We start from the raw sequence: 12,902 nt of genomic DNA on the forward strand, positions 1-12,902 counted from the left end.
TCTAGAATCTAGAACAGTGCTTGTTTCAAAACTGCGGGTGAATATTGTTGAATAAATGAGTCCACCCAATCACTATTATTTTTACATTTCCAGTGTTGTGTCAGTAAAAGCAAAGGCAAGGAAGCAAGACAAAGTCTCCACCTTGTAAAAGGTCATCCTTTCCTGGGCGATTAACCATTTACCCTAGGTATCAGTGACAATCGTATCTTAAAAGTGGGGAAGCCCACAGCAGGCAACACCTGACACCTTCCTCAAATCATGTCGAGCAAAGGCCCCAAGGCACATGCGCAAAAACGGGCCTGGCCGGGCTCCGGGAAAGTTTGGCGCATGCGCAGCACACCCGGCGCCTGGATTCCTTCCTGCAGCGCCACCCGGAAGCGTCGGCTGCGTCCTCCTCCCCTCGCGGGCTCCGGCGCTGCGTGCGGGGCCGGCCGGGCGAGGAGGCGGGACACGTCGGCGCTGCCACCGCCGCCCCTCCTCCAGTTCCAGCTGCTGCCGCCGCCGTCTTCGCTGCCGCTTTCTGGTAGGGTCCACCCGCGGTCCCGGCGGCGCCAGGTGCGTTCACCCTGCCCGGCCCCGGCCCCCGTCTGCCGCCGCTGTCGCCGTAGCTGTCCCGGGCTCCCCGCCCCGTTGCCGAGATGGCGACGCGCTCCTGCCGGGAGAAGGCTCAGAAGCTGAATGAGCAGCACCAGCTCATCCTGTCCAAGCTGCTGAGGGAGGAGGACAACAAGTACTGCGCTGACTGCGAGGCTAAAGGTAGCGCGGCCGTCGACGCCCATGGCCGGGGCCTCTAGTGGCCGGTGACCTTCCCCGCCGTCGCCGCGCCGGTCCCCCTCGTGGCCCGACCGGACGCCGCGGCTGCGTCCGCCCGTCCCCGGCCCCGACGGGAGGGAGGGAGGAAGGGGTGAGCGCGGGGCTTCAATTGCCCCTCACCTCCGCCGGAGGCGGCTGGGGAGTCAGACTCGCGGGCGCAGTCGCTGGTCCCAGTCTACCCGCTTCGCCGGCCCCGCGCTGCTCTGGTCCCCGCGGTGCGATGCTCGGACCCTTCACCGGGCGATGCCCAGTGCAGGGTTGGGAGCGCGGAAGCGGGCGGCGACCTGGGCAGTTAGGGTTAAAGGGTTGCTCCTCTCCCACCTCTGCTCACAGGTACCTCCGTGGGTGGGGCCGCCCTTAGGTGTTGGTCCCCGCCTCAGCCCTCCCTTATGACCGAGTCTTTCCTCTCGGGGCTCAGATGCTCGGTTTCCCAGTTGAAGTCTACCTGCCAGTTCACCTGTCAGCGTTTGTACTGGGTTCTTTCCTCTGCTTCCTAAAAAAAAAGATGGTGATCCTTTTTGTGGGTTGGAGTGTTACTGAGTAGAATAATTGAGGAGCGGTCATTATTCTTAAGGGTAGTAGGAGTATTGCTTTTAAGTCTGGATATTATCTAAAATGAAGAGGAATTTTCTTATCTAAGTCTCTAGGCTTATGTTCCTCAGGATTTTGATAATTAGGTGCTCTCTGACCAGCTAGTTTAGGAGGAAGGTATTTGGGCATCGTTGAAGGTTCATTTTAAAGGTCCAGAGATGGAAAAGACCTAATTTTAGTTTGTTCAGTTGGAAGGCTTCTGCCTCAGCCTTTGAAATAGATACACTATTTTTAGCCTATATGTTTTGGGTTTGGAGATCTGATTTATATTTAATGTCTTATAAGTAATCTCATGAGAAAAATGTTTCAGTTTTTTTTCCTTAACACAAACATTTTACATGGTTAGGAAAATACCTTATTTGTAAATTGTTTTATTTGTTTGTTCAGATAGAAATAGGTAGGAGAGTCTGTTTTTGGGAATGTCATTGAAGATTCCTGTGTTATTTGATTTAGACTTTTCCTGAAGCTTTACTGTTCTTTCTCAATACTGTATAAATGAATCACGTTTCATGAGGCAGGTAATGATTGCTTGGACTGAGCCACACAACATCAGCCAATTACTTCACTATCACAACATACACTGAATTACTGAATGATGAATCATGTGGGAATACTGTAACAAGACCATATTACAAAGGACTTTTCAATATTATAATAACTTGAACCAATTTATATTTATCCTATGTACCTTTCCAGGTGATGAGTTAAAAAAAATTGTATGTCTGATTCTTGTAGTAATATTTGTTTCCCTGATGCTTGATTATGTGTGTGGTTATTTGGGAATACTGTATTGTGTCAGGAAACCCTGGTGGTGTAGTGGTTAAGAGGTATGGCGGCTAACCAAAAGGTTGGCAGTTAGAATCCACCAGGTGCTCCTTGGAAACCCTGTGTGGCAGTTCTGCCCTGTCCTATAGGGTCGTTATGAGTTGGAATCCACTCGGATTTGGTTTTTTGGTATCGTATCAAAGGTCGGTTGCTCATCTCTTAATTTGTAACACTCTGAAAAAGAGCCTTTAGCAGGTCAGAAAAAGAAAGGAACTGAGCTCATATAGTATGCATTTTTGACTGGCAAGTAACACGGCTAAGTAGAGATGCTAAACCAAAAAACCAAACCCAGTGCTGTTGAGTCGATTCCGGCTCATAGTGACCCTATATAGGACAGAGTAGAACCGCCCTGTAGAGTTTCCAAGGAGCGCCTGGCAGATTCGAACTGCCAACCCTTTGGTTAGCAGCGGTAGCACTTAACCACTATGCCACCAGGGTTTCCTAGTAGTTGTTGTTGTTAGGTGCCTTCGAGTCGGTTCCGACTCATAGCGACCCTATGCACAACAGAACCAAACACTGCCCGATCCTGCATCATCCTTACAATCGTTGTTATGCTCGAGCTCATTGTTGCAGCCACTGTGTCAATCCACCTCGTTGAGGGTCTTCCTCTTTTCCGCTGACCCTGTACTCTGCCAAGCATGATGTCCTTCTCCAGGGACTGATCCCTCCTGACAACATTTCCAAAGTATGAAAGACGCAGCCTCGCCATCTTAGCTTCTAAGGAGCATTCTGGTTGTACTTCTTCCAAGACAGATTTGTTCGTTCTTTTGGCAGTCCGTGGTATATTCAATATTCTTCACCAACACCACAGTTCAAAGGTGTCAACTCTCTTTTGGTCTTCCTTATTCATTGTCCAGCTTTCACATGCGTATGATGCAGTTGAAAATACCATGGCTTGGGTCAGGCGCACCTTAGTCTTCAGGGTGACATCTTTGCTCTTCAACGCTTTGAAGAGGTCCTTTGCAGCAGATTTGCCCGATGCAATGCGTCTTTTGATTTCTTGACTGCTGCTTCCGTGGGTGTTGATTGTGGATCCAAGTAAAATGAAATCCTGGACAACTTCAATCTTTTCCCCGTCTATCTTGATGTTGCTTGTTGGTCCAGTTGTGAGGAGATGCTAGTAAATGTTAAATCTATCCATTGAAAATTGAATGATGTCAGTTTCAGTAATTAGCTTTATTTATAGAGATAATTTAAATTTTTTTAAATTTTCCTTGAGAAAGTACTTTATAAAATCATATTTTCACTAACGCTTCCCAAAATAATTTATAGATTTTTAAAAAACCGAAACCAAACCCATTGCCGTCCAGTCTATTCCAGCCCGTAGAGACCCAATAGGACAGAGTAGGACTGTCCCATAGGGTTTCCAAGGAGTGGCTGGTGGATTCCAATGGCTGACCTTTTAGTTAGCAGCCAAACTCTTAAGCACTGCGCCAGCGGGGCGCCAGTTTTTTAAAAAGCCATTATTTATCACGTTAGCATTATTTTCTTTTTTGGGCGGGGAGGGGAGGAAGAGAATCATGTACTTCTCAAATTAGGATCCAAAGTTTATCTCTTCTGACACCGAGGAATAAGAGGCATTAGTTTGCTCACTGGTTTTACTTACCATTGCCACCTCCAGCATAGATCTTATCACTGAGGTTAATAGGTACATATTGAATGAATATCTGTTTAATTTTGGTTTTGTTTGGTCTTATTTTGGTTGGTTTGTTTTTGAGAAGTGGAGGAAGTGGGAGAGAAGAGGATAGCATTAAAAGTTCCCAGGGTGCAAATTGAAAGCCATGAACACCATAGTCACAGGTTGGAAAGATGATTGTTTCCTTGTTGCTACTAAATCTAAAATGTTAATATGAACATGTAAATTTTTTCATCATTTTATATTGATCTTTCAGGAAAAATATCAGTTAAGGCTACTTATTGGCTTAATTAGACTTGAGTTCATAGTTGTAATAATTGAAAAACTTGACATGATTGTATGATTTATAAATTTAAATTTATTTTGCAGTTTTTGTATGGCTGTTGAATTCTTAGTTTATGTGATTTTGGATCTATTACATATGCCAGATATTATAGTAAACGGAGCCCTGGTGGCACAGTGTGGTTAAGAGCTCAGACTGCTAGCCAAAAGGTTGGCATTTTGAATCCACCAGCCACTCCTTGGAAACCCTATGGGGCAGTTCTGCTCTGCCCTTTAGGGTCCCTATGGGTTGGAATTGATCAATGGCAGTGGGTTTGGTTTGGTTATAGTAATTGTAGGTAGTGATTTTACTTAAATGTACATCTAAAAGACTTGCTAAGGGTCTTATTCTGCAGTAGTTATTGTAAAGAGGTTCCACTCTGTATATATGTATTGATATTTCTTCAGTGTCTAATAAATTACATCAAGTTTTTCATGTATTTTGAAGCTGTTTCCCAGTTATCTCAGTTTTCTTTCTTTCAAGGAATGTTGTTTCCACTGATCTTTGAGAGCATGTACCAAAACAAGCCTAGAGAGTGAGCGAGAGATTACCCTATTTTGTTCCTTTATAGTAGGCAGAGGTATGTCAGTTGGGCTTTGACATTTTCCTACTGAGTTACCAGTGTGTGTCTCCCAAATTAACAGTATTTAGAAAGCAAGGAAGGACAAAAGGATAGCATAGGTGCCAGTTTCCTACTCCTGAACCTGCTCTTATAAAATCTGTTGAGCAACTGGAGAATATGAACAGGCAGATGGAGCTGCATTTCCTCTCCTGGGCTTCTTCGCGTCTCTGTGGGAGTTTTTAAAGCAGCCCAATTGGTTATTAGTTGGTAGCACTTTATGGAGCAGTGAGAATTGGAGGCCCCCTGCCCTGAATCTTTTATTGTACTTACCACAATTATAGTTAAACATTATTTAGGTAGTTATTGGGCATCTTAGTTACCTAGTGCTGCTGTAACAGAAATACTATAAGTGGATGGCTTTAACAGACAGAAGTTTGTTTATTCTCATACAGTTTAGGAGGCTAGAAGTCTGAATTCAGGGCACTAGCTCCAGGGGAAGGCTATCTTTCTGTCAGCTCTGGGGGAAGGTCTTTGTCATCAGTCTTACCCTCGTCTAGGAGTTTCTCAGTACAGAGAGCCTGGGTCCAAAGGACACACTCCACTCCCAGCTCTTCTTTCTTGGTGATATTACACCACTCTCCTCTCTGCTTACTTCTCCTTTATCTCAAAAGAAATTGATTCAAGGTGCAACCTAATCCTGTAGATTGTGTCCTGCCTCATTGACATAACTGCCTCTAATCCTGCCTCATTAACATCATAGAGGTTAGGATTTATAACCATGGGATAATTACATCAGATTACAAAATGGTGGACAGTCACACAATACTGGGAATCATGGCCTAGCCAAGTTGACATCCATTTTTTGGGGACACAATTCAACCCATAACATTGGGTAATCTATATTCCTGTCGGATTATAGCTGCAAGAGAGAAGAGACCATTCCTATCTTGCTTAGGGCCGTATCTGTAGTGTGAATGTAACTCAGTAAATGTCTTTTGAATGAGCAAATGAATGTGTGAATGAGCACAGAATTAGGGGGCAGGTGGCAGGGTGTGTAAAAGTAAGTGTGTGTATGGGGAAGTGGATGACCCTGTTGAGAAAAATTCACGGAAGTCTCACTTGAGTTAGGTTCTGAAGGTGGAGTGGGATTTCACCAGGTGGTCAAGTTTAAAGGACACATTCAGCTGCATACACAAAGATACGGGTGTGAAAAAGAACGCAAGATGTTTTCTTATGACCCCTTTGTCTTTAATTTTTCTCTAAGCATGATCAGATTTGGTGATGGTGTGTCACGTTAAGAACTTGAACGGCAAGGGACTTTAGGCAAGTCACTTAGTTAGGAGGAGCTTAACAGTGGTCCAAGCAGGAGAGTTTAAAAAAAAAAAAACAAACCAAACCAAATCCATTGCCGTAGACTTGATTCAGACTCATGACAACTCCGTGTGTTAGAGATTAGAGTTGAGCTCCCTAGGGCTTTCTTGGCTATAATCTTTACAGAAGCAGATTGCCAGGCTTTTCTTTCCAGGTGCTGCTGGGTTTGAACCTCCAACCTTTTGGTTAGTAGTCAGTTACAAACTGTTTGTGCCAGGGTTCCAAGCAAGAGAGTAAGAAGATCTGAATTGATTTAATGGCAATGTATTAGGCAGGGTTCAGGGCAGGAAACAGACCATTGTAGCTATTTTAGCTGAAAGGAGTTTAAGGAATCAGATACTTACAAAATCATTGGAAGGGCTGGAGGGGTTAAGTCAGGAAGCCACTATTGGACTTCATGTTTCAAGACAACATGCTACTGCCCCTGCTGCCACTGCCACTGCCACGGCTGCTTCTCACCTGCAAAACTGCTGAGCAGATGGGGGAACAAGGACTCTGGTTGCTGCATGTTATTACACTTTTTTTTTTCCAGTTGCCCCTGCTGTAGGAAGAGAACCGGGGGGGCTTCAAATCTCCTTCAGGTGCAAATAATTAGGAGAACATAATTTATGTCCAGTGCCTTGTCTGCAAGGGAGTCTTTTTGATGTCTAATCTCTTCAAAAAGAAGAAGCCTGAAATGAAGATTGTGAGAGCCAATCTAGGAGTTCACCATAGGCAGTGAGGATAGAGAAATAGATTGGATATGCTACTTAATTGAATCCATATAACAACAACTGAGTGAAGTTGGTGTTTTTGTCATCCTTAGCCTACTTTTGAGGGAGTACCAAACCAAACCAAACTCACTGCCATCGAGTCGATTCCGACTCAGTGACCCCATAGGGTTTTCAAGGCTGCAAATCTTCAAGGAAGCAGACTGCCCCATCTTTCTCCCATGGAGTTGCTGGTGGTTTTGAATCGACAGCCTTTTGGTTAGCAATTGAAAGTTTAACCATTGCACCACCAGGGCTCCTTTTTTTCTTTTTTTTTGGGAATGGGTACCCAGAAAGAATATGGCGCTTATATTCATACCAAAAAACCAACCCGCTGCTGTGGAGTCAATTCTGACTCATAGCGACCCTCTAGGACAGAGTAGAACCAGCCCATACAGTTTTGAAGGAGCGGCTGGTAGATTGGAACTGCTGACCTTTTGGTTAACAGTGAAGCTTTTAGCCACTATGCCACGAGGGTGTCTGTGTTCACACAACTGGTATCAATTGGAATTTAATTAAGTACGTTAAGCCTGTGCTCTGAATGTTTTTACTTCACTATTCTGATTTTGTTTTCTTTATGTTGAGGTGCAATCCATACTGAAGGCTGTGGTCTTTGATCTCATCAATAAGTTCTTCAGGTCCTCTTCACTTTCAGCAAGCAAGGTTGTGTCATCTGCATAATGCAGGTTGTTAATGAGTCTTCCTTCAATCCTGATGCCCCATTCTTCTTCATATAGTCCAGCTTCTCAGATTATTTGCTCAGCATACAGATTGCATTGGTATGGTGAAAGGATACAGCCCTGACGCACACCTTTCCTGACTTTAAACCACTCACCCTCCTCTTGTTCTGTCCGAACAACTGCCTCTTGATCTGTATGTGGGTTCCTCATAAGCACAATTAAGTGTTCTTGAATTTCCATTCTTTGCAGTGTTATCCATAATTTGTTATGATCCACACAGTCAAATGCTTTTGCATAGTCAATAAAACACAGGTAAACATTCTTCTGGTATTCTCTGCTTTCAGCCAGGATCCATCTGACATCAGCAGTGATATCCCCGGTTCCACGTCCTTTTCTGGAACTGGCATGAATTTCTGGCAGCTCTCTGTTGATACACTGCTGCAGCCGCTTTTGAATGATTTTCAGCAAAATTTTGCTTGCGTGTGATATTAATGATATTATATAATTTCTGCATTTGGTTGGATCACCTTTCTTGGGAATAGTCTTAAATATGGATCTCTTCCAGTCACCTGGCCAGGAAGCTGTCTTCCAAATTTCTTGGCATAGACAGGTGAGCATTTCCAGCCCTGCGTCCGTTTGTTGAAATATCTCAATTGATATTCCATCAATTCCTGGAGCCTTGTTTTTTGCCAGTGCCTTCATTGCAGCTTGGACTTCTTTCTTAGTACCATCAATTCCTGATCATATGCTCCTCTTGAAATGGTTGAACATTGACTAGTTCTTTTTGGTATAATGCCTCTATGTATTCATTCCATCTTTTGATGCTTCCTGCATCGTTTATTATATTCCCCATAAAGTCCTTCACCATTGCAACTCGAGGCTTGAATTTTTTCTTCAGTTCTTTCAGTTTGAGAAACACTGAGTGTGTTCTTCTCTTTTGGTTTTCTGTCTCTAGCTCTTTGTGCAAGTCATGGTAAACAGAGAAAAGATTGAAGTTTTCAAGGATTTCATTTTACCTGGATCCACAATCAGCACCCATGGAAGCAGCAGTCAAGAAATCAAAAGACGCATTGCATTGGGCAAATCTGCAAAGGACCTCTTTAAAGTGTTGAAAAGCAAAGATGTCACCTTGAAGACTAAGGTGCGCCTGCCTGACCCAAGCCATGGTATTTTCAATTGAATCATATGCATATGAAAGTGGGCAATGAATAAGGAAGGCCAAAGAAGAATTGATGCCTTTGAATTGTGGTGTTGGTGAAGAATATTGAATATACCACGGACTGCCAAAAGAACGAACAAATCTGTCTTGGAAGAAGTACAACCAGAATGCTTCATAGAAGCAAGGATGGCGAGACCGCGTCTTACATACTTTGGACATGTTGTCAGGAGAGATCAGTCCCTGGAGAAGGACATCATGCTTGGCAAAGTACAGGTTCAGCGGAAAAGAGGAAGACCCTCAATGGGGTGGATTGACAAAGGGGCTGCAACAGTGAGCTTAAGCATCACAACGATTGTAAGGATGGCGCAGGATCGGGCAGTGTTTTGTTCTGTTGTGCATAGGGTCGCTATGGGTCGGACCCGACTGGAGGGCACCTAACAACAACAACAGCATTCTAATTAGGTGCAGGGCATAAGCAGGGGCAGTAGAAGTCAAAGATTTTGAGGTTTCTAGCTTGAATACTGGGGTGATAAATATTTGTGGAAGCAATATTCTGTGGGTAGAGATGCAAATCACTTTCTCCCTGCCTTCCACCCTTTTCCCTTTAATAAGAGGCTAATATTTAAACTGTATGAAGTAAGGATGCTGGGTCAGTAGACTGAAAGCTCTGTTGGTAGATTCCAAGGTCTTATATGGAAGCTTTCCAAGTCATTTTGCCAACTACCCCTTCTTCCTCCTTACGGAGATTTGCTCTGCTTCAGATCAAGGAAAATGTATTATCCAACATCAGCATACCCCTCCCCCCATACTAGCGCTGCTGCTGTTCCCTACCATTTCAAAGACTTGTGATTTGTGGAAAGGAAAAGTAGATACTTTTTATTAAAAAGTTGCACAGTCCTAGGATGAGCCTCCGCCCCCAAAAATGTGTGTTTTATTAACCAAAAGAATATATTAGCCTTTGAAGAGCAACTTAAGGATTCTCTGCACCTATCACATTGAAGTCTGCACTAATAGACATTTTTTTTTTGGTCTGGGAGAAGGTGTGTCTGTGAACTTACTGAAAATAGATACAAAACTGTGGATGTGTAGAGCCGTGCTTTTTTCTGGGGAATGGTCTCCTTATCTTTCATCTGACTTTCAAAAGATTTAAGAATCATTGCTGTTGAACTGTACTACAAAGTAACTTAATTTTTAAGTCAAATATAAGTTCATAGCATATGTACGATATGGGGCTAATTACGTTAAGAAAAAGGAAGCTAGAACATTTTTTTTTTTTTGACAGCAGTGCTTTTATTTATTTTTTATGTATGCTTCTTTTGAATTCTGAGATTTTTTAATAATAATTTTTATTGTGCTTTAAGTGAAAGTTTACAAATCTAGTCAGTCACTCACACAAAAACTTATATACACCTTGCTACATACTCCCAATTACTTTCCCCCTAATGAGACAGCCCGCTCCCTCCCTCCACTCTCTCCTTTCATGTCCATTTCGCGAGCTTCTAACCCCCTCTACCTTCTCATCTCCCCTTCAGGCAGGAGATGCCTACATAGTCTCAAGGGTCCACCTGATCCAGGTAGCTCACTCCTCACCAGCATCCCTCTCCAACTCATTGTCCAGTCCAATCCATGTCTGACGAGTTGGCTTCGGGAATGGTTCCTGTCCTGGGCCAACAGAAGGTCTGGGGGCCATGACAACCCAGGTCCTTCTAGTCTCAGTTAGACCATTAAGTCTGGTCTTTTTATGAGAATTTGGGTTCTGCATCCCACTGTTCTCCTGCTCCCTCGGGTTGTCTGTTGTGTTCCCTGTTAGGGCAGTCATCGGTTGTGGCCGGGCACCATCTAGTTCTTCTGGTCTCAGGATGATGTAGTCTCTGGTTGATGTGGCCCTTTCTGTATCTTGGGCTCATAATTACCTTGTGTCTTTGATGTTCTTCGTTCTTCTTTGATCCAAGTGGGTTCAGACCAATTGATGCATCTTAGATGGCCGCTTGCTAGTGTTTAAGACCCCAGGCGCCACTCTTGAAAGTGGGATGCAGAATGTTTTCTTAATAGATTTTATTATGCCAGTTGACTTAGATGTCCCCTGAAACCATGGTCCCCAAACCCCTGCTCCTGCTTCGCTGACCTTCGAAGCGTTCAGTTTATTCAGGAAACTTCTTTGCTTTTGGTTTAGTCCAGTTTTGCTGACCTCTCCTGTATTGAGTGTTGTCCTTCCCTTCATCTAAAGTAGTTCTTATCTACTATCTAGTTAGTAAATACCCCTCTCTCACGCTCCCTCCCTCCCTCCCTCCTCCCCCATCGTAACCACAAAGGAATGTGTTCTTCTCAGTTTAAACTATTTCTCAAGATCTTATAATAGTGGTCTTATACAATATTTGTCCTTTTGCAACTGACTAATTTCACTCAGCATAATGCCTTCCAGGTTCTTCCATGTTATGAAATGTTTCACAGATTCATCATTGTTCTTTATCGATGCGTAGTATTCCATTGTGTGAATATACCATAATTTATCCATTCATCCGTTGATGGGCATTGTTTGCGTCCATCTTTTTGCTATTGTAAACAGTGCTGCAGTAAACATGGGTTTGCATATATCTGTTTGTGTAAAGGCTCTTATTTCTCTAGGATATATCCCGAGGAGTGGGATTGCTGGGTCGTATAGTAGTTCTATTTCTAAACTAGAACATTTTTCATTAAGTATTTGATATTTAGGAGTTGTTATATAAAGGTGTTTTAAAGTAGTTTTTACTAAAAAGTTGAGTTTACTTTGGGGAACTGGTGTTTATAATGATATTGATTGCTTGTAGGATAAATTCCTGTAAACAAAGGTACGGGATTATAATTCATCCAAAGGAAACCTGCCAGGCTAAAAATCCCCTCAAAATGCTCAATTTCAGCCTGACGTGTCTGTTGTTTTTGTAATGCTGATTTTGAGATTTTTCTTGATGACCCTGTGTAGAACCCTGGTGTCAGAGCTGGGATGAAAACCATTGGTCTTGCTCTGACTCATCAGTTTAAAACTTGGGCTGCATGTTGTTCGCCTTCTTTTTTCCTCCCAATTCTTCTTATCTTCTTTTAGATTAAAACATTCTTGTATTACCTGACTTCATTAATTAAAGAGACATAGCATCTCTTATTCTTATGATGTGTATATAATATATTCACTTATACATACACACACACAGACACACACACACCCCTTATTGATGTATAAAGAACTTGAACCCATGCTCTGGGAAAAGTCAAATATTTGACGTCCTAATTATATACTTGGAAACCCTGGTGGCGTAGTGGTTAAGTGCTACGGCTGTTAACCAAGAGGTTGGCAGTTTGAATCCGCCAGGCGCTCCTTGGAAACTATACAGGGCAGTTCTACTCTGTCCTACAGAGTCGCTAGGAGTCGGAATCGACTCAGCAGCACCGGGTTTTTTTTTTTTTTTTTTTTTACTACTTGGCTTTTAACTGGATAGAATCATGGTACTTTCTTTCCCTTGCTTATCTTTCTCAATGGAAGAAGATATAAGAAACCTGAAGGCCAATTTGTTTGTTATCAAAGGTTTGACTACCTTATATCTGACCATTGTAAAGAGTTGATTAAACAGACCTTTTATTTTTGATAAACCAATATTTGCTGGGCACTACAAAGTTAAGTACTATGTTAGATATTGTTGTGTGTGCTAGAAGTGGGTATGGTCCATAAATCAAAGACGTAGGTAGACAAGAAACAGTTAAGTTCTAATATATGTGTGGACTGTAGATTCATTGATAAGAGTTTAGAAATGGGAGAGCTCAGTGTGACCTGGAAGAAGTGGAACTGGAAGGTCGAAAGCACAAACAAACAGACAAGCAAATACACACACAGACAACTTGTGTATTGTTTTCTTCTTGCCAGGCACTATTGTGAGCACTTTACATATATTAACTCATTTAACTCTTAAAACAGCCCTTTAAGCTGCTAGGTAATACTATCCTCACTTTACAAATGAGAAAACGGGCACACAGAGTTTAAGGAACTCTCCCAAGGTTATATACAGCTAGGAATGATGGACCTTGGATTTTTTGGCCATTAAAAAAGTTTTGGGTGGCTACTATATTTCAGGGAATCTCCTCCTGCGTAGTGCAAATGGTTAATGCTCTTGTCTGCTGACCAAAAGGTTGACAGTTCAAGTCTACCGAGAGCCTCCTTGGAAGAAA

The 12,902-nt window shown here is 43.0% G+C and overlaps 1 protein-coding gene across 5 annotated transcripts in view; it reads left to right on the plus strand.

Moving 5' to 3' along the window:
* The first annotated feature begins 538 nt into the window (after positions 1-538).
* The window catches only part of SMAP1 (small ArfGAP 1), a 205,276-nt gene continuing 192,912 nt past the window's right edge, over positions 539-12,902 (plus strand). For 2 of the 5 annotated variants that reach the window (XM_064287895.1, XM_064287900.1), the window contains exon 1: positions 539-555. Coding sequence is in view for 3 of the 5 variants with exons in the window: in XM_003404401.4 (XP_003404449.2) it covers positions 639-756 (118 nt within the window). In the remaining 2 variants the exon portion in view is untranslated. The other 3 variants (XM_003404401.4, XM_023544453.2, XM_023544470.2) reach the window with 2 other exon arrangements.

This window comes from Loxodonta africana, chromosome 1 (assembly GCF_030014295.1).
Source record: "Loxodonta africana isolate mLoxAfr1 chromosome 1, mLoxAfr1.hap2, whole genome shotgun sequence".
NCBI classification, from domain to species: Eukaryota; Metazoa; Chordata; class Mammalia; order Proboscidea; family Elephantidae; genus Loxodonta; species Loxodonta africana.